General features: G+C 39.2%; 4 protein-coding genes across 7 annotated transcripts in view; 1 reads left to right on the top strand and 3 right to left on the bottom strand.

Moving 5' to 3' along the window:
• Positions 1–4: 4 nt before the first annotated feature.
• Positions 5–5719, top strand: LOC111326011 (transmembrane protein 183). 2 transcript variants are annotated; one of them, XM_088735419.1, is made up of 3 exons: positions 5–268; positions 2383–2466; positions 4221–5719. In XM_088735419.1, the coding sequence occupies exons 1-3, from the start codon at positions 184–186 to the stop codon at positions 5150–5152; spliced, it is 1101 nt and encodes a 366-aa protein (XP_088591545.1). In that variant the 5' UTR covers positions 5–183; the 3' UTR covers positions 5153–5719. The 2 variants fall into 2 exon arrangements, with proteins under 2 accessions (XP_088591545.1, XP_022785673.1); XM_022929938.2 differs by having other exon boundaries at positions 6–268; positions 4218–5719.
• A 46-nt stretch (positions 5720–5765) lies between these two features.
• On the bottom strand, positions 5766–14241 carry LOC148722205 (uncharacterized). Of its 2 annotated transcripts, XM_088735422.1 has the most exons (5): positions 13304–14241; positions 12335–12459; positions 10191–10307; positions 9673–9736; positions 5766–6115 (listed from the first exon to the last, which is right to left on the bottom strand). In XM_088735422.1, exons 1-5 carry the CDS (start codon positions 13338–13340, stop codon positions 6099–6101), a joined length of 360 nt encoding a protein of 119 aa, XP_088591548.1. In that variant the 5' UTR covers positions 13341–14241; the 3' UTR covers positions 5766–6098. The 2 variants fall into 2 exon arrangements, with proteins under 2 accessions (XP_088591548.1, XP_088591547.1); XM_088735421.1 differs by lacking the exon at positions 9673–9736.
• A 133-nt stretch (positions 14242–14374) lies between these two features.
• LOC111326055 (uncharacterized) lies at positions 14375–17410 on the bottom strand. Of its 2 annotated transcripts, none has more exons than XM_022929985.2 (5): positions 17182–17410; positions 16426–16550; positions 16014–16130; positions 15128–15191; positions 14375–14894 (listed from the first exon to the last, which is right to left on the bottom strand). In XM_022929985.2, the coding sequence occupies exons 1-5, from the start codon at positions 17216–17218 to the stop codon at positions 14878–14880; spliced, it is 360 nt and encodes a 119-aa protein (XP_022785720.1). In that variant the 5' UTR covers positions 17219–17410; the 3' UTR covers positions 14375–14877. The 2 variants fall into 2 exon arrangements, with proteins under 2 accessions (XP_022785720.1, XP_088591549.1); XM_088735423.1 differs by having other exon boundaries at positions 17283–17409.
• A 1856-nt stretch (positions 17411–19266) lies between these two features.
• The window catches only part of LOC148722204 (uncharacterized), a 5466-nt gene continuing 2827 nt past the window's right edge, over positions 19267–21905 (bottom strand). Inside the window, exons 4-7 of the mRNA XM_088737014.1 lie at positions 21801–21875; positions 21654–21682; positions 20861–21022; positions 19267–20695 (exon numbers count right to left, since the gene is read on the bottom strand). Of these exons, the coding sequence (XP_088593140.1) occupies positions 19329–20695; positions 20861–21022; positions 21654–21682; positions 21801–21875 (1633 nt within the window). The 3' untranslated portion in view covers positions 19267–19328. The remainder of the gene's footprint in view (positions 20696–20860; positions 21023–21653; positions 21683–21800; positions 21876–21905) is intronic.

The raw sequence follows: 21905 nt of genomic DNA, 5'->3' as shown, positions 1-21905 counted from the left end.
GCGGTCGTAGGAAGGGTCCAAAAAAAAAAAAAAAAAAAAAAAAAAAAAAAAAATTGAGAAAATGCCAGGTTACTCAGCTAGTGATGGAAAATGCCGGATTTAAGAGACGTCTTGTAAATAAAAGTGAGGCAGAACAAGTAGCTGGAAGTTGGTGTCGCAGTCTGGTTGTGGTTAAAGATTATTATGTCTCGGAAAAAACGTAAGAATAAAGGGCAACGCTCTGCAAAGCTTCAGAAAGCATTGTGTAACAACGGTGTCAGTGGAAGAGGTAAGCTTCTCTCTACTCAGCAACACTCTTCCCAAATCAGTCTTGTTCAATAAATATATCTTATTAGACGTTTTGTTGTGTAGTATCGCAGAGTATTTTTATGAGTTGTGCCGTATTTTGACTCGCCCTACGGGCTCGTCAAAATACAAACAACGAGGAAAAATACTGAGCGATACCACACAACAAAATGTCTTATAAGAGATTTATTATCCAACACGCCTAATTGTTATTTCATTGCGGGCGAATATCGCGGATATTTCTGGAGTACAAATATCGCGTGATATTTGTACTCGTCTCGCGCGTTATTTGTACTCTATGAAGCACAGTTGGATAATAATGAGCAGCTACCACAGCTTTGGGCCCTTTCCTATCTTAGTCTGTGCCATTTGATAAAAATCTTCTGTTTCTTTTAATTTGCTGACTTCAGCCTTCTAGGGACGAGTTTTGAATGAGGAATTTTCAACTGTTGAATCCTTCTAAATCCTTAAGATAATTTAAGCTTACAAAATTGATATTGTTTATTACTGCAATTGTTCTAGTCACTTTTCGGTGCTGGTAATGAGCATCAGTTGCATGTAGAAAACTGAAGATTGAGAGAAGGGTCGGGCGTCTATAAAACAAACTTATGATGGGCACTGATTTTTGTCATTCCATATTGTATCTGCACCCACATCGGGTGGGTTTTTCAGTCAAGAAGTATGGATTTTGTACATTCTGTGAAAACCTCTCATTGAGATGGAATCCTTCTATTGACATTTTTAAGATAGGGGTGGAAACAGAAAATCAAGAGTGCACACTCCTGCCATCTTTAGCTTGAGTACAGGTTATTAGGATCAGTAACATCCTTATAGAGAAGTGTAGTTCTTAGGTGTGACTCACTGCTTCAAGATATCTTTATCTGTCACATCCTCATCCATTTTTGGGAAAAGCAAAGGGTGCATAGTTAATGGACCATTTCACCTGCAAATGCAATTAACTTGTTTTTTTGTTTTCTTTTTTTTCAAATCGAAATGTGTAAGGGTAGGGCTCAAAATTGCGACTCACTGGTCACCAATGTGACCAAAAATTGAGCTCTGGTAACTAACTTTTCAGAACTGGTCGCCAGCTGGCAACTCACGTTTTGTCCAGTAACTAAAGAAAACCACGACACAACTTTTGCTATTAAATCTTTATACTAGGAAATCAATCGGGCATGATAGCTAGTATACAACTCACCTTTCCGTCCCCAGTAGAATGATTTCTGAATATTACGAGATAATAAAAAAAAAATGAATGTATTTCGACACGTTGATACCCCGTTTATGCCGCACCATATTGTTTCAGTGGCTTCTCCCGAAACTGGGATTGCAGGTGCCCTTCAACACCATGTGCCATTCATTTACCGCAAAAATGGCAGCAGATACAAATCAGTTGAACAATTTGGAGAAAGAAGTAGTACTTTACAGCTGAAAATATCGCGTTCACAGTTAGGTAATTTTCCCGAGTTCCAGCTATTGTGTACAGCCCTGTAAGTGTTAATCGTGTTTTTTCCAATTGTTTTTGCTCTTCAATTGGGACTTTTCTTGCATGCAAAGTAAGGTATAAAATCATGTCTTTGGGTAAGTTATAGATAAAGTAAGTTGGCGACCAAAATTTACAATCTGGCAACCAAAATTTTTCCATTCATCGCCAGCTGGCTCCCAAACAAAAAAGTTAATTTCAAGCCCTGAAGGAATGACTAGTTTGTTTGGGAAATTTTGTCATAGTTGTGTCACCCAATTCTGTCTGTAATCATACTTGTGATTTTCAGATCAGACTCCTGCTTCCTGGTCGTAGTGATACCTATTTCCATTGCAATGGATAATGAATGCGATGATGGGGTAGTAATTTTTGTTGTGGAGGGGGTTACTGGTTGGGTATCTCATCACAGGTAAACCACCGCACAACTTTATAAACTTAAGGGACCTCTTTGTGGTATCATTAACCCATTGACACCTGAACCGCCCGCAACCGCCTGTGCGTAACAACCCTAACTTTCCCTGAACCGCCCATAATTGCCCGTAAAAAATGGCGATCGTATTACAATATAGATTAATGCTCTAGATTAATGCTATTCATACCAAAAAATGTTTCAGATCTGGCTGTTGAAGACTTTGGTAATGCCAAACATGCAACGAAAGCACTCAGGCAAATGTCAAGAGGATTTTCTTCAAGTGCAAGTATGTTTGATACAAGTTATGCATCTCAGCTAAAGCAAGTTAGTGCCCTGAGCATAAAACTGAAAGAGATTCTGGTTTGACTGTTTATAATTAGTTCTTATTAACCGAGCGGGAGGTCTGTATGGGAGAATCTTGACCGAGGTCGCCAGTACAGACCTCACTGCATTCGGTCTGTACCAGCGACCGAGGTCAAGATTCTCGCATACAGACTGACCTAGCTCGGTTAATAAGATGTTTATGATATGGCTGTGTCTTATATGCCAATTTTTACATTCTTTGTACCTTTTCTAGACCGGTCTAGATGCCGGTCTAGATGGCAAAATCTAGACTGCTTTCAATATTGATTTCAGCCAATCAAATTCATGAATTTGGCCGTTCTCAGTCCTTGTGAGACAGCCATATAATAATGTGAAGTATTATTGACTTTTTACCCATGGGGGTGATTCATTTCTTTAACCTAAGTTTTCATTTCAGTAAAAACAGAAACGTAAATTTCTTAAATTGTAATACAGTCGAACCTTGATCACCCAGACTCGTCGGGACCTCAGAAAATAGTCTGGATAATCGAGAGTCCGGATAATGGAAAATATGAATATTTATGACATAGAAATGTAAACAAAAGTGCACAGGGTGAAGAAAACATCATTTTCATTGTGAAATCTAGACAGCCTGTATGTATTTACAGAGAAAAACATTCAGTTCAGGTATAGTAGGTATTTACAAAGGTCTAAAATGTTTAAGCATGTTTGTTAGCTTCAAAGACTTGTAGCTTGATCACATTGTAAAGTCCAACGTTCGTCTTAGCCACATTAACTACACAGGGTTAATATCATTCTGTGATTTCATCCACTGCGAGTATTTTTTGAAACATTGTGCTAGTCGATAGTAGTTTCTCATCCTCGCCCTCATCTTCCTCATGGCTACATACACTTTTGCTTTCCGTCGAATCTCCGCCGGTCAACAGTGGCTAAAATCTCTTCATCAGACATTTGTGGTGAATTCGGGAGCTCGTTTTCCAGATTTAGCCAGTCTTCCCAATGCAAGCATTAGGCATTTCCTCATTGTCAAGTTGCTGTACATGTTCCAGCATTTCGACCATGGACTTGGCGATAATTATTATCCTCTCTGAATTCGGGCTGTGAATTAGACTTGATGTTGTCCGAATTTTGAAAAGTGCACAGAATAATACGCTGCCTCAACAGTCTTTTGAAAGGATTATTGGGCTTTTTGCGACTTTGAGTTTTCATGATCACTTCTAATTAATATTCATGAAAAAATTGGGACCAGAGAAAAAAGTCCAGATAATCGAGGTTTGACTGTAATACTATTTTTAATTATGTTAATGAGTTTACTCATTTAAGGGGCATCGAAACAGTTTTAATAGTTTTGCATACTAATCCTTTAGTGTATCAGAATTCATCGCACATTCTTCTGTGTTCTTCAAAGGGATGTGACATTTAAAACAGACATACCATTTTACAAAATAATTAATCTGTGCTCCTTATCTAGAAAAAACAAAGTTTACAAAATGTGTATCTAAGGTTCAGAGTTCATGCTTACCATTTCAGGTATTTCATTAAAGGAGGCAATGTTCATGTAACGATGTATTGTATTATTAAACAATATACCACTAAAACAGAAGTGTCATTGGAATCTTCTCTTTGTGGCCAAGCCAATCATGGTTAATGAGGGTGGAGGTAGGGATATCTTAGAATGATTAACCGCAGACAATATGTATGTTTCTTTTACAGCAGCAATAGTTATCGAAGCAGAAAAAGAAAACATGATTCCTTGGTACGACAGAACTGACTTTGATTCAGTGTCTGATGAAGATGATGAGAAGCCATCATCCGGTAACCATGAACAGCAAACCACATCAACTTCAACACCACAAAGATCAAAGACAAAAACTAAGGATGCTCCATGCACGGAGTGTAACCAGAATGGTTTGTTATATCCGCTCGATGTTTGGTGTTTGCTTGCTCAATATATTGAGCCTGAAGATGTGCAGAAGTTTGCACTGATCTGTAAAGGAGCAAGGCAAGCCACAAACATGAGGACATTTTGGTTAAGGATCTATAAATGTTGCATTAATGGGCCAAATAAGCTACCTGAAAGACTACAACCAGATAGAATAGAGTGTCGTCCTGGACTACGTGCAAGAATTATCAGAGCTCTTTTCTATGGCTATGAGCCATTTAGGACTTGCATTGTGTCTCATAATAATTTAAAGGATCCAGATGTGCTGGAGGGTCATATGTGCATATCAATGTGGTGCAAGCAGGCATTGTGCAAAAAGCGAGCTAAAAAAATATGGGCATTTTATTTCAAGTTTTCTCAGAAACCATCTGGTATGAATAGGAAACCTCGTTATTTCTCCAAGGAATGGTTGGCACAAGTTGATGACTTAAATTATAATCCTGAAGATGGCCATGCCATCCTTCAAATAAATTGTGTTAATTACCTCCCTGTCTCCCCTGTGCAAGGTCATGTATTGACAAAAGCCTCCATCGGTGTTAGTCGTGATATGAAGCATAATAGTGTTAAGTTAATTTTTCATTCGCCTCGTAGTGATGGCAGATACAGAAAGGATGAAGGAAAGAGCATTATCCTAGAGCCTGCATATGATGCTAAAGTAGTTAATTGGTGGAGTCCTCTTTATCCTCATTGTGAGGATGCATTGTAGAGAATTTAACCTTTAATCCTCAAGAGTGATTGGAATCTTATTTCTCCTTACATGTTACTGTTGAATCAAACATCAAGGTCATGAGAATAAGGGAAATGATCATTCACCAGAGAAGCTCTTCGTGTTTGAACAAATTTTCCTTGTCAACACCATTGGAAATGTATGGAGAACAGTCTAGAGAACAGGCTGAAAAGGGTTAATGAGTTTTACATTTTGATATTTATAATTTGGAGGTTTTTAGTCAGGGTTTTGTAGACTTTAATAAGTTTAATGCTAAGACCTCATCAAAAGTGGTCATTGTAATCAATGCAGTAAAAGGAAAATATTTCCAATGTCTAATGATAGTATTAGAGTGAAGTGATAAATTTGAACAGTCTTAAGAAGGAAGAGAGAGAAACTAATATTTCAGGTAGCTTATAGAAATGATTAATTGTCCCCAATTATAGTAAAATAATAATTGTCAAGGAAGTAAACTCAATTCTGAAGGGTAGTAAATGTGCTTTTCAAAAGTAAGATATGGGGTTTTTGTTGATTGAGTTAAATAAACCTGCTGAGTTGTAGTGGAAACTGGTTTCCTATATCAGCACAAGTAATCAGAACAATTGCAAAAAAATATGTGCAATGCTTTCTTTATTTTACATAATTGTTTCAATAACAATAAGAATATACATTGGAATTGGAAAGCACCTGAGCAATTATACTAAAATAATGATTCAACTCAGGCTCATTGACTGTTGTTGAATAATTTCCCCGACTTCGTCTCTGGGATTGTTCAACAATATTATTGAATTCAGTGTCTACAATTTGCGCATGGGTGTACGCTCCTGACGTGAGCAAATTCAAATTTTAGTTTTCTCGCGCTCGCTTTGTCTAGTGGCTCCGGCGAGATTTGGCAAGGCGTCGGCTTAGTGCAGATACCACTTCTAAGTTTTCCATTCGTTGTTTCTCATGAAAGTGGTTCAACTGCAATTTGAAGACAAAAACAATTGATAAAATAAATGAACAACCAAGATTATGCACTAATTAATCAAATTCGGCTTGTTTCTCTGACTCCTAAGAGGGATCACCTAGTAGCTTTTTTTTTCTATCGCTAGTTACAATTACAATTTATCACTTATAGAGTGTTTGCACCTACGTCACAGCTACGTCACAAAATTGTACTGTCCGCCATTATGGGGGAGTAAAGAGGCGTGCAGTAACACAGTTTACTACTATATCTTCCAACGTTTTTCTCAATTTATTGCATTATGCCGAAATTTTGCTTGGTTTTAAACTGTTCCCACGACACGTCTAAGCGAAAAGATCTTTCCTTTTGTCGAGTGCCCAAAATCGTAACGAGGCAAGGCGAAGAAACGGAGATTTTGTCAACGGAACGTAGGCGAAGGTGGCTGACCGCCATAAGCCGTGACGACCTTACGGACAAAATTCTTGAAAATGATCGTGTTTGCGGCGAACATTTTCATTCTGGAATAGCTGCTCCTCTGTGGGATAAGTGGAACGTCGATTGGGTACCATCGCTTAAGCTTGGACACGAGAAACTAAAGGTTAGCGAAGCATCAGTTCAGCAAAGTCAGGAAAGAGTCAGACGAGCCACAGAACGTACAAAGCGCATGGTCGAGAAAGACTCTGAAAATTCTCAGATAAGTCTTGCCAAAAAGCGATTAAAGCACAACGAAGCTGGCCATAGTGTTCAAAACATATCATTCGACGTGGAAATGGCAGATATTGAGGACATTTCTGAGAACTTACCCGACAACTTGAGGCATGCTGTAACCCAAACAGAGTTGAGCTGTAACACTGTGCTCTCGCCTGAGCCCATACATCAGAACTTGCCATCTTCTGATTTTGACGAAGCTTTTTTTTCTGGAGATGATGACAAAGTTAAGTTTTACACTGGTTTGCCATCCTTTGAAATTCTGCAAACAGTCTTCTTCTTTGTTGCATCACATGTTGATAGACGACGTGGAGTTCTAACTAAGTTTCAAGAGTTTTGTATGGTGTTAGTGAAGCTAAGACTTTCTGTCCCACACCTTGATCTTGCATATCGTCTAAAGATCTTGCAAGAGCTCAGACCTTTTCAAATTATAAACACCACAACACTGTCAAAGTTTTAATTGGAGTTACACCACAAGGGACAATTTGTTTTGTGAGTGAGGCTTGGGGAGGAAGAACATCAGACAAGTTTTTGACTGAGAAGTGTGGAATTCTTGAGAAACTTTTGCCAGGTGATATGGTCCTTGCTGACAGAGGTTTTACTGTGCATGAAAGTATTTGGTTCCGTCATGCTGACCTGAATATTCCAGCATTTACAAAGGGAAAGGATCAACTCGATCCTGTTGATGTAGAGAAGACAAGACAGATTGCTACACTGAGAATCCACGTTGAGAGAATTATTGGGACATTGAGACAGAAGTACACCATCCTTCAACAAACTTTGCCAACAGATTATCTTGCCTGTAGATCTGGTGAATCTGTACCTCTCATTGACAGGATGTTAAGAGTTTGCTCAGCTCTTGTCAATCTTTGCCCACCTACCATCCCATTTGACTGATGGGGCATTCAACATTGAATGGATTGTACTTATTAACTATTGATGAAATATTATTATGATTTTTTTTCATTTGCATTTTTTTCATAAGTTTATTCACAAACATTTGGGTTTTAACCCATTTTCCATGTTGATGCCATGCATTCATTCTTTACATTGTTGATAACACTTATAAATACTCGGTGATAAACAGTGTGGACTTTGAATGCCTTGCTCTCAGGCAAGAACTGCTTCATGCTTCATGAAGCAATAAAATGTCACATAACCAACTGTTTAACCTCAGGAAAGGGAGTAATCAGTCCACTCTTTAAGCATGTTAATAGATGAGATCTCATTTGATTTACATCAAAGTTTGGGATATCCTTGTCCAGATTGTAAGAAAGTGCTGTTGCACTGAGCCATTGCAAAAACACCACAGTCAGAATCATTTGATTGTTGTTGCACAGGTACAACAGATATATCTTTGAAATCTTCACCAATTAAGTTCTGAACTTGCTGTTCCAGATCATTAAAAATAACATCATGAAAAAGACTGTCATACAAATTCACAAATCCTTTTTCACATCCAATTGAGCTTTCACATACCCAATGATTGCCCCCAGTGTGCAATATCTGAACAAAATCCCCATCAACTTTTTCAAATTTAAATATATTCCAAGACTTGTATGCTGAAATCCTTGTATAGCTGGATTGACTGTTTTCAAAAGTGATTGGGCATACTGTATAATACTATTTTCAAGCCACCCATTAGGTGATTCAATCACATCAAAGTCATGTGCAGATAGTTCAGCAATTATCCCATATTTCTCAACATCAACATGGTAAGTTTCACCCAAATTTATAATGTCAGAATCATCAGAAGTGTTGGAGATGGGAGAGGAAGACTCCTTGGATAGTTTTGAGCTTTTCATAGCAACAACACTTTGCAATTTACACTCATTACATAACCAGGACAATTTGTAATTGTTTGGACGACGCTTGTAGGATAAACAACTGAAATGGAAGAATTTGCCGCTAGGCGAAAAATTTAAGCGAAAATCTGCCCCAAAATGCTGGTTATGAAACCGTAAACCATTTGGTTGTAGGTTTGCAAGCTTTAAAGTTCTTAAATTGTTCTGTCGTATAAAAACTAGTTTGTGAAACCAAATGCAACACGAGATCAACAGCTTCAACAGCTTCAACAGTACGAAGGCATTCCCTACTTAACTTTTCGTCCGGAATCAAAAGAGGATCAACACAAACACACGAAATCTTATCAATATAACGCTTCTTTACAATACTTGCAGGTGATTTCGCATAATTAGACAAAGGAATATCATGAATAATGTTTTCTTCTGAAGCGCGTTGAGACGTCTGTTGGGCATCAGCATCCGCCATGTTGGTTCTTTACTCCCCCACAATGGCGGATGATAAAGCTGTGACGTCACGTGCAAACACTCTATATTTACAATGCCAGATCAACAGCACTTTACAATCAATCCTAACCCACCTATCCCACCCCAGGGGAGGACATCCATCACACAGTAATCTCGTGCGTGGGAATTTAACCTCCTACCCCTAACCCTGTAGGATACGGGACCTCCATTTATTCGTCCCTATCCGAGAAGACTAGAATATCTAACCATTTCTTGATGTTATAGAAAGGAAGCATATTCTTCTCAATGTATTTTAAGACCTTGAGTGTTGGTCCGGCCGGGGCTCGAACCCTCGACTTCCCGCACAACAGTCCAGCGCTCTATCCATTGAGCTAACCGGGAGGCGGTTAGCAGATAGGTAGAGATTCATATTTTGATGTGAAACTAATACTCTTTACTAATTTACAAGGAAATGTATAGCAGTCAGAAAGAAGAATTCCTAACCACATTTTGATCATTCAAAAGATTGAAGATTGCGTTTTCTCGAGCTACTTTGCTGAAGTAGATGCCAGATATGTGGAGAAAAAAGTTGGAAAATAAAACTGCACGAGACTTACATGGTTTGCATACACAACAGGCTGTTGGGGTGGGGGGTTCAGGAACTGCTGCCAAATACTCACCCTTTAAGGAGAGAGGAAAGGATACAGCCTTAAAAACAAAGCTCCGTTCGAGTACACACTCAAATTAAATCGAGACAGTCAGTACAACAAACGTCATTGCAGTAAACGTTCACGATAAGACAACAAAAGTCGAGTCTTCTTTCGTCTCTCCCTGTGAGTCCTATTCTAGTGTAGTTCCAGGCCCCTACGATGCTTTAAAGGAGTTTGGAAACGAGAATGTTTTCTTCAAATTTTCTTTTTTTAATTTTTGTTATTTGACTTCAGGAAAAGCCGAAAGTCCCACGGTGTTTATGAAGTCTCCCTTTGAAATGTCAGTCCTAGTGGACAAAGATCAGTAGATGTTTGAACTTAGCCTAAATTAGTTCACTTTCGTTTTTGATAGAATTGATGATTTTGATGATGGCTGTCAATAAGTACAAATGTCTAAAGAAAAAAATAATTTTTCGTGCACTTACTTCTCCACACGAAGATCCTTTTGTAAAACACATGGACTTGGTTAACACCATGAGCCCTAGGCACACGCTCAGATGACACATGTCGTCCGTAAACCAGGGTGGGTCCTTTGGAAGAGGCTGCGATGATAGGGTTTTAATCAATCAGGGATACATTTTGGTACTGTAAAATTTTTTATAAGTCTAGCAGCATCCGGGAATAATAGAATAATTTAGTAGCGTTTAAGCGGGTGCGTTCAGAATTTTACTCTTAAGTCAGTCTTTAATGGATAATTACTGAGGCATATGGCATTATGAGAAATATTGCAGCCAGCTGGCTGCAATATTTCTCATAATACCATGTGCCGAAGTAATTATCTATTATAATTATTGATCCCCATGAAATCCTATTGTTCTGCGTCTTTGTTGGATCTTCGATTTTAGTCGCACCTAGGTGTGATAATTGTGATGCTCATTGCTATTGTTCTTTGTTGTGATGAATATATCTTAGATTTTAATTGTGCCGAGGGTTGTTATCGTAGCTCGTTGTTATAGTTGTTCAAAACAGTTCTAATGATGGAATTAATTCGTGCAAGGCGTGTAACACTGCTAATTTGCATACTTTATATGCCAGAGAATTCAGTCATTTTACTCAGTGCGAACCTGGGTTTAGAAAGAGGATGGATTCGTCGGAAGACGAAGGATTATTATTACACAGAGCTCTACGAAGGCAGATATTTCAGCAGAAATCGAAGATAATGCAGTGTAACGTTTGGACATTTCTGTCAGTGCTTTAATTCTTTATGGACTTCTAAAGGCGGCGTTTCCATCTTCTTTTTTTAAATAGAGCAAAGATTTAGAACGCCAATTACAGCTTCAAAATGCGAGAAATTTGACAAAAGTTGGGTTTCAGACGCCAGCCGCCGGAAATGGGCGTGGGTTTTGAAAGTCTTTGAGGAGTGGGAGAAACAATATTTTTAATAATTGTAACCTGCACACTGCAATATTTTTAATATTGCAGCCTGCACACTGCAATATTTTTGATATTACAGCATGCTTATTTAGCGCGTTTAATTATATTACCCCTGATAATTTCCCTGCTAACCAAAAGGACCGCCTCCGTTTTCCTCATACAGTTGTTTTGTCATCTTAAACACGAAGGCGCGCTATATAAGGAAGTCTTCCCTGGGAAGACCTAGGCTCATTTGTCACTCACCGTTGACGTGTGCGGGTGAAATTTAAACGCTGGTAGACGAACACAAGGAGCTAATGAGATATCTATTGTTTACTTCCACCAGCACGGTGGCATGAGGTAACGTGCGAACCACCTACTTCGATCTCAAATTTACTGCCACAATAAAGACAGTTTTCATTGGAGAAAGGAAATACAAGTCTCAAAAATTCTTGTATTGTGATGAAGACATAAAACAATTTTGAGGAATGCGCCCGCTGTTCACTGCTTTAGAGTAGCTGTAGCTCAAGCTGACTTGACTCTAAGAGTTCTACATCACACGACGGTTGATTGACAAATGGTCCAGTGGGACCTAAGGCTCCTTTTATAGCGCGCCTTTGTGTTTAAAGACTACAATCGTTGATTTAAAGCAGAGAGAGGACAATAGAATTTCATGGAGATCAGTAATTATTCAATGAAAATATCTGGCTCGAAGAGTCACACAGGAGGAGCCACTTGTCTTGCTTCTCTGTAGTCTTTGTCTTTGAGGAGTGTCTCAATGGGTTTGACAGTAAGCAGTAAAACGGCCAAAAAATTTAGCCGTTAAGCCTAAGAAATTGACAAATTTTAACCGTCAGTTGTTGGTCGTAAAAATGCTTCTTTTACTAGCAAAGGAAGGAAGTAAACCGTTGACCGTAAAATGGCTAAATTTTTCACCATAAGCCGTAAAAGCCATCACCGTTGTGAGACCCTCTGAGGGTTCTTGGCTCAATGAAAGGTTTTATTCGCTCCAGACTTAGCTAGCTTGAATAAATTTCCATATTTGAGCAACTTCATACCCACCCCTCCCTTATCTCCAACTTGTTATCAGTTGACTGTTTTTCGTTTAGGGAAGGGGTAGGTGCGCAGTTTTTCATAATAATCCATTACTTGTGAAAGCGTCTGTGGAAGTTTTTAAAGTCGGTATCACGTTAACAGAATTTGTACCAAAACTTACAAATTTGTTATTTCCACCTTTATCGTAGCATAGATTTGGTCCAGACCACACCTGTGGCTTGTCTTCCTTTGGCCAGCTCTCACGTTTAAAAATTACGCCAGCCAGGGAAATATGAATAAGAAAAGCTTGGTAAAGAGACAAAAGTTAAACCAAAAACGGACAAAAATATAACATAAATCTCAGATGACGAAAGATTTTGTTAAACCTTTAAGAATAAAAAGCATCGCTATCAACAAATGACGTTTCAGCGACAATCTGTCATCATTAACAAATGCAAACGAGAAAAGATTACCTTTGATGCATATAGAAAACGAAGGAGTGAAACTTAACGTTAAAATGTGGAGAACAAAAGAATGGAATAACTAATTTAAGTAAAGGCTTTGCTAGAGCGGAGTCTGTTTGAGTATTCATGGTTGACCTATACTCTCTTTTCCTTAATGAGCAACTTCTCAGAAATGAAGGCACTCAGACATTCCACGGCATTTCTTCAAGAACCTAAATTGTTCGTAATGAGATAACAAACTATGAACGAGGGTTAAAATCCATTAGACTGATATACTTAAAAAGTGAAAACGTCGAAGGCGCGCTCTGATTGGTTACTCAAACTCTGAATATCCTTTGCTGTTTACTTCCCAGGAACTCGCAAGGGATTAGCGCCCGATAATATTGTAATCGTTGCGGGAATAAATGAGTTGAAATCATATCTTTCCGCCATATTATCTCACTTTTTTAGCATATACTAAAACAAGCGTTCACCAGAGGTGGAGGTGGCTTGCGGTGGATGTTTACCTCGCCGCTTCGATCGTGGAGTCGGTAACTATCCACTAATAGTCACCTCCACTTCGGTAACTAGTTGTTAATAACATCGTCACAAGTAGCTCCACTGTCCAGTGTTTACGAAATGGTGTTTTCACGTTTTATAAAATAAAAATGCATTCAGAAGAATTCTTACACGACAAAATCGCTTACCATTAACGAGAATATAAGTAGCCAGAGAGGTATCCATCGGCAGAATATCACAAGTAAAAGACAAAACAAGTCGTTGCTTGCACCAAGAGCACAAAGTATACCAGTTTTAAATGAACTGCGACTTCTTACATGAACACTTACCACTAACTTACCAACGCCAAAATTAAGTACCACACCAGAAGCCTAAATAGAATACGACAACACCTTTTCCATAATCGTGTTTAACGTCACAGGTGGGGTGTAATATTTACTTAGCCGGTGTCACTTTAACATCAGTGATAGCAAGACAGGATAAAGTGTCAGACTTGTTCCTGATTGGCCTTTTAGCTATTTAGACCCATTAAGACCTACTACTTTTTGTCAAATGGTGGTCTCGAGAACGATATTTCCGGATTTCTCTCGTACTAGTGAGTCATATTTTTTCTATGAAACTTTCTTCTTGTCAGAATCATTGCTTGAGGCTCGATTAGCTGATAAGTTATCGCCTTGGTGAAAGACGCGCACACTTAGGAGAATTTGCAAGGTATCTATGGAGCATTGACAGTCGGTTGACGGATAATCGCCTCCTAAAAAATTCACTCACACAGGAGTAATGTCGACATCATTTTTAAGTATTCCCACTTTCAGAATTTATCGGCATACCACAAAAGCTAAGGGAATGGAACTAATCGCACTGATCATACTCAGACGTTATGCGAACGAAAAGTTTCGATCCTGAGAACCTTGGCTATATTTGCAATCCAACAAATGTTTAAGGTCTAATGTGTATCCTACAGTGGGTTGTGTCACTTCATGGCCGATCTCTGATCGACTGATTCTCTTTCAGAGGTGATCCAGAATAGATGTCCACGGAATTCCGCCGTTGCAAGCCGAACTGAGTCAGACGTGTAAGTTCACTTTTTCCTTCTAAAAATATTTGTGAAACTCGGCACCCTACTAAAGCACATAGTCACTCTTCAGAAGACAAGTTTACAAACTGTGAAATATATTAGAAGCGGCCTTATCTCATACTGCGACCATTGACTGTTGCGAGTGTTTTACATGGTAAATCAAAAGTCGAGGAGTCCCATAGATAGGTCCCAGATTTTTATTTTTTTTAGCACGTGGCTAATATAGGGTCCGATGAAGATAAAATGCAAAGTTGTTTGAGGACCTCACTAAAATTCTGGTGAAAGGTGATGGGAGCGTGAAAACACGAGCGATAGAAGAAGTCTACGTGCTCAACTGACTTACAGATCCTTCTAATAATTTGTCCATCGAGAAAAGAGAAACATACCAGCAAAAGCTTATGCTGCACAACTTAGTTGTTCTCACACGTTCAACCTAATTCGGAACCGATCTTCGACAAATTTCTCATTTAATTAATTTTTGGAGCCAGGGGCGTTGTTGTTCATGGCCATAAAACTGCAAGTGATGAATAAAATCAAGACCGGGAATGTTTTTGTGCCCTTCGGCTGTTTGCCGGGGCGACGACAGTTGACGATTCCCTGAATGTCTTCTGCTATGGACTGGGTAGAGACTCCGGCGATATCTGACATGACATACCTCCTCTCGACTTTTTCATTTGCTGTTTCTCATGAGAGAGGTTCAACTGCATTTTGTAGACAAAAAATAAATGAGCAATTAAGATTATGTATTACAGGGAAGGAACGAGGTTCTTTGCTTCTCTGACTCGTTGGTGAGATCACCATAATAGTCATAGCAGATGAAAGAATTTGATGTGGTTCAGTAGTGCCTTGCGCCTTCCGCTCGAATTCGTTGAAATTAGATACACGGTATGTAACAAGAGCATTGAAAAAAAAAATAGAATAACGAGAGACTTACATGGTTTACATATGCAACAGGCTGCCGGAGAGGGGGGGTCAGGAACTGCAGCCAAATACTGACCCTGTAAGGACACAGGAAAGGATACATTTGAAGAAAGAAAGCTACTTTTATATTTCAAACACTCAAGTTCAATCGAGACAACACTTTAACAAACGTTATGCGCCGATTAATTCGCAGCTTCAACATCCCCCCTAACGGGACAATCCACGGAATTTGAATCTTTCGAGGGCGGGGTGGAGGGCTCGAACAGGGATTGCCTCGACTTTCCAGCGGAATACAAGTATATATATATCAATCTTTAATATCTGGAAAAAAAAACTTTCACATCGTAGAATAATGCGTACGAGTAAAAAACGTAGCAATTGAGCCAAAAAGTAAATCGTGACTGCGAAATTCTACAACATTCGTAATCACACAGCAATCCTTTAAATACTGAATTATGCTTAAGTAGGAGACTTCAACGCAATTTTTGCTCGGGGGGGGGGGGAGGAAGGCGGGAATTTGAACGAACCAATTTTCAAACGTTCAAATGCTCCCGGGGGGTAGGGGGAATGTTGAAGCTTCGAACTGATCGATGCCGAAAGAAATATCGACGCATTACTGGAGTAAACATTGTTGATGATATTGAAAAAAAAGTCGAGGCCACTTCGACGCTCCTCACCAACAAAGTCTGAGGAAGTCTAGAAACACGTCATCATTTTGTTTTTCATTTAATTGGAGGAAATACCGAAAGTTCTAATATATTAGACAAAGTGATGGAGTGCATGATTGAACTTAGCCTAATGTACTCACTTGCACTAAGACAATTGATGATTGTGATGATGATGATGACTTAAATAAATACACATGACCAAGAAAAAGGAAAAATTTTTAATGAACTTACCGGTCCACATGCAGCTCCTTTCAGAAAACACATGGACTTGGTTATAACCATCGCACCTGCGCATACGCTCATATGACACATGTCGTCCGTAAACCAGGGTGGGTCCTTTGGAGGAGGCTGCGATGATAGGGTTTTAAAAATTTGTATGCATTGAGGTACTGTGAAAGTTTGAGGTACTGTGAAAGCGTCAATTGCAATAAGTAAATATCAAGGCAGCATTCGGAATGTTAGAATAAAACTAGACTTCGATGGAACGATCCAGTTTGATGGACTGTACAGACTCCGCATGGAGTGGCCCACTTTCTTTGTTTTGTACAAACCTTAAAGGGTTCTTGTCTCTGTTCTAAATATCATTAGCACTGTGGAGTCCTTTTAAGGTATTATGATTAGCAGCATTTTTATTAAGTCTTACAAATTTCGGTTTTCCATCTTTATCGAAGCATGGCAGTGGTCCTGACCACACTTGGGGCTTGTGTTCCTTTGGCCAGCCCTGCCGTTTAAAAATTACGCCAGCCAGGGAAAAACGCATAAAAAGACCTTGGTAAGAAAACAAAAAAGAAATCAAAAACAAAACGAAAAATAAAGAAAAAAGCATTGGACATAAATCGCGGATGAAGAGAATAAATGTAAACAAAGGTTAAACTGCACCACAACGTCGTCACATGTATCTTTACTTTTCAGCGATGTCTGAACAGTTCCGAAAACTCCGAAAGGATATTTATCACAAACAACTTCGTTAGCTTTCAGTCTATCATCAACGTTAAAGTTTGTTGGATCTGCAGTCATTTCCTGTTAATCAGTAATTATATATTACGGAGAAAGTTAATCGCTCTTGATACCCGTCAAAGCTAACACTTATTGACTTGATTTGATTGTCATTGATCTTCAACAGAACAGTTTAGGCGGAACATTAACCCTTTCTTTCACACAATGCAATTATTTGTACGTGTGATCACTCCTCCAGCAATTCTTAAATCGAATCATCGCTTTAGTTCATTCTACACATGTCAGCGACAAGGAAACATCTTTGGTCTGAAGTCTTAGCTTTCGGGTTTCTTCGTTTTCTCTACAACTGCTAGGAAATCGTATTTCACGTACAAAATTTTGTGAAACAAAAAGACAGTTAACATTAATTTTCGAAGAATATTCATACGACAAAAACGCTTACCATTAACGAGAATGTAAGTAGTCAAAGAGATAGCCATCTTCAAAATTCCACGAGTTATAGACAAAACAAGTCGTTGTTTACACCAAGAGCACAAGGTTTACCTGTTTTAAATCAACAGCTGCGAATGAACATACTTACTACAAGCGATTAAACAACTCTGTAATAACTCAAATAAATGAATCCCATCTCTTTGACAAGTATGTCCACTTAAACGCCAAAATTAAGTATTACAATAGACATTTTAAATAGAATGCGACAACACCTTTTCTAAAATCGTGTTTAATGTCACAGGTGGTGTGTTGTGCACTTAATCGGTGTCACTTTAAACAATTTGACATCAGTGTTACACCTGTTCCTGATTGTCCTTAGATCTATTTAGACAGGTACTTTTGTCAGAGGGTAGCCTCTAGAGTGATAGTTTTGGGTTTCTCCAGTAATTGTGAGACGTATTTTTCTTATGTAATTTTCCTCTCGTCGGTTAGCCAATTTGATCAGTTTTCCAATTGTGTCCCATGATCCACGCAATCTAACGTTCTGTTCACGTGAGTTTATAACAGAGCTTTGCTGAAGGCCAAGCCTACACAAGAGTAGCAACGCGGAAAATAGTAACTATGGAAAAAGATGATGGTAAACCTTCCCTTTAAAGGAACAGATCTCAGTTTTTTGTCCGCAACAAATTTTCCCCGCAGTTCTGAGACATATTTAAGTGTCAAATATTATTTGCTGTCTCATCCTTGGCTTGTCAAATCAAATTACAAATGATTTTTATTCCTACTTTTTTCTGAATGGTTGGATAGATTGATAGATAGATAGATATATTGCTAACTCAAACATCACACCCACAGGCTGAGAAACGTTTAGAAGAACAACAGAATACAAATAAATGTCAGGAGCTGAAACGTCAATTTAACTGATAGATTCCATTTTGCCGTGTTTCTGTCCAGCAACAGACCACAAATGACGTCAGACTGTGACAAGAACACTGAAAAAAGTGGCACACGCAGCACAGTCGGGTGTGTATGTTCCTGTTTCTCTCTCTCTCTCTCTCTCTCTCACACATGAACACATACGCACACACGCACACACGCACACACGCACACGCACACACAATTTTGACGTCCTTTTTGAACGATCACCGCACAGTCCAACGGCGACGTGGTATCTGCTTCTTTTTTCGATAAAAATGCAGAAAATTGTTTATGGGGAAGTCATCAATACGTAGCGACTGCAAACACTGCGCTGAATTCAAGTCATAGTCGCACAAATGGCTATTGTGGTCTTGTCATTATTATGAAAAATATAGAAAGAAAGGAATTCCGCAAAAATAAACAAAAAATTAGTAATGGAAAGAAACAAAGTGACAGAAATGAGGTGCACTTCGTCCTTCATACAAGATACTTCAAAACAATTGGTTTGTTTTACTATCAACATCACAATTTAGAGTAGAACGCTTTCCCTCATACCATCCATGATTTCATCAGTATATCCATGTTCACCATACTGTTCTCTATACATTTCACTCATTATTGACATGGAGAATTCGTTTAACAATCAAAGTCTCTTAGGCTGGCGATCATATGTGTCGATCATATCATCTTACTGAATGATTCAGCCCTAGACTGTAAGGAGAAAATAGGTGTGGTCACTCTGATAGAGCCAAGGGTTGACTAAAGAATCAATACAAGGTCGGGCATACACGAGACAAAAATTCAAACCCTTGAGTAAAACACGAGGGCGACAGAAACATTTTCATTTGCGTATGCACTCACTCGGGCTTGTATTTGCGTCGCACGCTTGAACCAGGCTTGACGATCATCAATACGAAGTTAATTTTGACAATAAAAATGAAATATATAAAGAAGAAAAGCGGTCACTGAGAATCTAGGGATAATTAATAAGCCTAGTGAAAGCTGCCGTGCACTTAGGAGAATTTTTAAGGTTTCTTTAATCACAGTGTTGAGTGACGACTGATGATCGGCACCTACAGATTTACTCGCGCCGGTGTAATGTCCATATCTTTCATTAGCATTCCAACTTTCTATAGTTCATTGATATAAAACAAAAGTTCAAGGTGTAGGTGCACTTTTTCAGTTTATTCACAGTTTAAATTCTAGGAACTTTGGCTATATTTGCCATCCAACAAATATCTATGGTCCGATATGTACCCTACAGTGGGTTGTGTCACTAGCTGATCTCTGATCCTCCGTTACAAGTGATCCCATACTAGATGTCCGCGGAATTCCACCACCGCTACCCGACGTCAGCTGTCGCGACGTATGTTTTTGACGTTGGTCAACAGGACACAGCCCAATGTCACTCTTGTTCCTACGGTGTCCAAGGTGACGAGGTAAAACGCTAAGGGGACGCCTACCACCAGGTGGACTTGAATTGTCAGCATTCACAAGATGGAGTATTGCTGACAAAGCGCGACCACCATCACTAGAAATCCTTTGGTGGCCCACGGGGGCATTGGAAACTGAAGGATGTATAGGGAAAGGATTTTTCCGGCAAGGTGGCGGGGTGTACCTGGGGTCATGTTCACTGTTACAAAGCCTTCTATTTTGTCTTGAGGGCCTCACGTTAACAGTCACGTAGGTGGGTTCGTGGATTGTTCTTCGTTGTTCTTGAGAACTTGGCCGCGGGGAATGTCTCGGAGAACGGGGAGATACACTTGATGGCTCGTCCATATTCAGGGGACACCGCTGCTCATCAGCCACTGTTTGATCGATAGGGTCTGTCTCACCTTGTCTGATTTCTGACTTCGGGGTCTGAGGTAGGACCTGCAATAGTGTATCTTGCGGGGCTGTACATCTCCTTTTAGGACACCCTTCGCTCTCAGGACTCGGCGTTAAGGGATGATAGATTCTCGTAACAGATCGTGGTCTGTCAGTGTTTGACAGCAATCGTGCTTTGTGTCTATCTAGTAAAGGCTGATACATTGCTTTAGGTGATCCTGAGGCTTTCGTCTCGTGGTCAATTATTTCATCTAAGCCACCTTGTGAACTCACTTTAGACTCGTCGTCTAACATGACTTGCTTTGATGGGGTTAAGGGCTGATAAATTCCAGAACTTGACAAAATCGTCTCATCTTCAGTGTCAGTATCGTCAACCAAGATTCCTTGTTGAGGAGAATTCTGGTGATTGATACGGAGCGGTTGATAAATACTCGCTGACTTGACTCTCTCATTTTCATTTCCAGTGTCTCTCAGAGTACTGCATTCGGTCCCAGGTCCCTCTAAAACATGGTAGAACGGTTCACCTTCTTGAACAAGACTTGTTTCGTTTAAACTTAAGGTACTATCGGGGATGCATTCAGAGGATCCTCGATCTGGTTCCAACCCGAATTGACTGGGTGATCGTCGGAGACTCTTGGAGCTTTCTTCCTCGATCCCGCTGTCATACACTAATTCATCGAGCTCGTTTTCGATGAGAACTCGAATTTGGTCTTGAAAGGTTCTGGTTGTTTGCCGTGAAGGAGAATCTCCATGTTCTGAATAAGGAATAATGATAGCGACTTAAAGTTCATATGGACTTCATATTACCTTTACGTTTACAAGTATTTATTGAGCGATCGATTTTGTAACAAGCAAGGGAATGTATAGATGGAATGGGGCAGCAACGAAATGAAAATCCAAGGACTAAAGTACCTGAAAGTAGAAAGTAGTTGACATTGACTCACCATCGATTAGTGCGGCAGGATTCACATGAGCTGAATGGTGATCTTGAAAATTAATTGAAGGAAAAGACTGGTTCTCATTGGCATCCAGGGCCACCCGTTCTTTTTCTCGTCCAGAAATGTCCAGTAAGTCTTCAGTTGAATCATGACTTCTGAGTCTGCGCACTAAACAAAGCCAAACACTTAAGATCAACCTTCAGTGGTGTCACTTTCCTAAAATGTACACACGTTTTCACAGCATCTAACTAAGAAATGGTATTTTAACTCCTCAACTAATTGTGAATAAAGATGAGAAGGCGTCTAAGAAGATGGGGAGGTTGTTAGGGCCTGCTTATAGTGAGCAAGAACTCGAAGCCATGCGTCATATTTATGTAGAATATCATGACCACCCAAAAAGAGGGTTTCCTTTCCACCAGAACAAGTTTCTTTTTCTCAATCTATTTAACATTTTGACGGCCCTTGTCGAATAAAACTACATTTATTTAACTTTGGTTATAAGCATTTCGTTTGCTCAGTTGTTCACACCACTGCACTACACTAAAAGACAATATTTGCGCGCCAACCACGTGTTTCTTAGATAAATTAGAAAAAAGAAACAACTGATATAGCAGATCGGTTCACAAAAGAAAGCAAAGTGCTTTCGCGCAACTATCACCACAAGAATTTCTGTAGACTCTAGAGGCATTCTCTTTGACTTTCAACATGAACCAATTTCAGCTGTGTTCGAGGTGAACTTAAGGATAAACGGATTGTTTTAAATTGCTTATATGTAATCTCATGCGACCCTTGCCCTTACCAGAGATGGTCCTTGCTGGGCACGAGTTCCTATTAAGACAAAATATTTGAAACTGTATTAGTACATACATTTTTCACTCACAAGCAAGCAAGAAATATTCATTTTTGTATTCTTACTATGTTCTCAGTTTGAATAAACATTCTGTACCTGGTATGAACTGGTTTCATTTCAAACGCTTCTGAATCAGGACCAGATTTCACCTTTAGGCTTCCTTTTCTTAACCTGTGGATTGAAGTGCTTTTAGTACAATTT

Source organism: Stylophora pistillata, chromosome 10, assembly GCF_964205215.1.
Source record: "Stylophora pistillata chromosome 10, jaStyPist1.2, whole genome shotgun sequence".
Lineage (NCBI taxonomy): Eukaryota > Metazoa > Cnidaria > Anthozoa > Scleractinia > Pocilloporidae > Stylophora > Stylophora pistillata.
Note: the sequence above shows the minus strand (reverse complement) of the source record. Positions and strands in the feature narration are given on the sequence as shown.

What these genes read in the sequence shown, in the direction of transcription:
- LOC111326011 (XM_022929938.2), top strand. Translation starts at nt 184, where the DNA reads ATGTCTCGGAAAAAACGTAAGAATAAAGGGCAACGCTCTGCAAAGCTT. An exon ending in CAACGGTGTCAGTGGAAGAG is followed by an intron (nt 269 to 2,382) that starts GTAAGCTTCTCT and finishes AAAATGTTTCAG; the next exon opens with ATCTGGCTGTTGAAGACTTT. An exon ending in AGGATTTTCTTCAAGTGCAA is followed by an intron (nt 2,467 to 4,217) that starts GTATGTTTGATA and finishes TTTCTTTTACAG; the next exon opens with CAGCAATAGTTATCGAAGCA.
- LOC148722205 (XM_088735421.1), bottom strand. Translation starts at nt 13,340, where the DNA reads ATGGATACCTCTCTGGCTACTTATATTCTCGTTAATG. An exon ending in TACTTATATTCTCGTTAATG is followed by an intron (nt 12,460 to 13,303) that starts GTAAGCGATTTT and finishes CTCTTTACCAAG; the next exon opens with CTTTTCTTATTCATATTTCC. An exon ending in AAGGATCTTCGTGTGGAGAA is followed by an intron (nt 6,116 to 10,190) that starts GTAAGTGCACGA and finishes TTCAAATTGCAG; the next exon opens with TTGAACCACTTTCATGAGAA.
- LOC111326055 (XM_022929985.2), bottom strand. Translation starts at nt 17,218, where the DNA reads ATGGCTATCTCTTTGACTACTTACATTCTCGTTAATG. An exon ending in TACTTACATTCTCGTTAATG is followed by an intron (nt 16,551 to 17,181) that starts GTAAGCGTTTTT and finishes TTTCTTACCAAG; the next exon opens with GTCTTTTTATGCGTTTTTCC. An exon ending in AAGGAGCTGCATGTGGACCG is followed by an intron (nt 15,192 to 16,013) that starts GTAAGTTCATTA and finishes GTGTCCTTACAG; the next exon opens with GGTCAGTATTTGGCTGCAGT.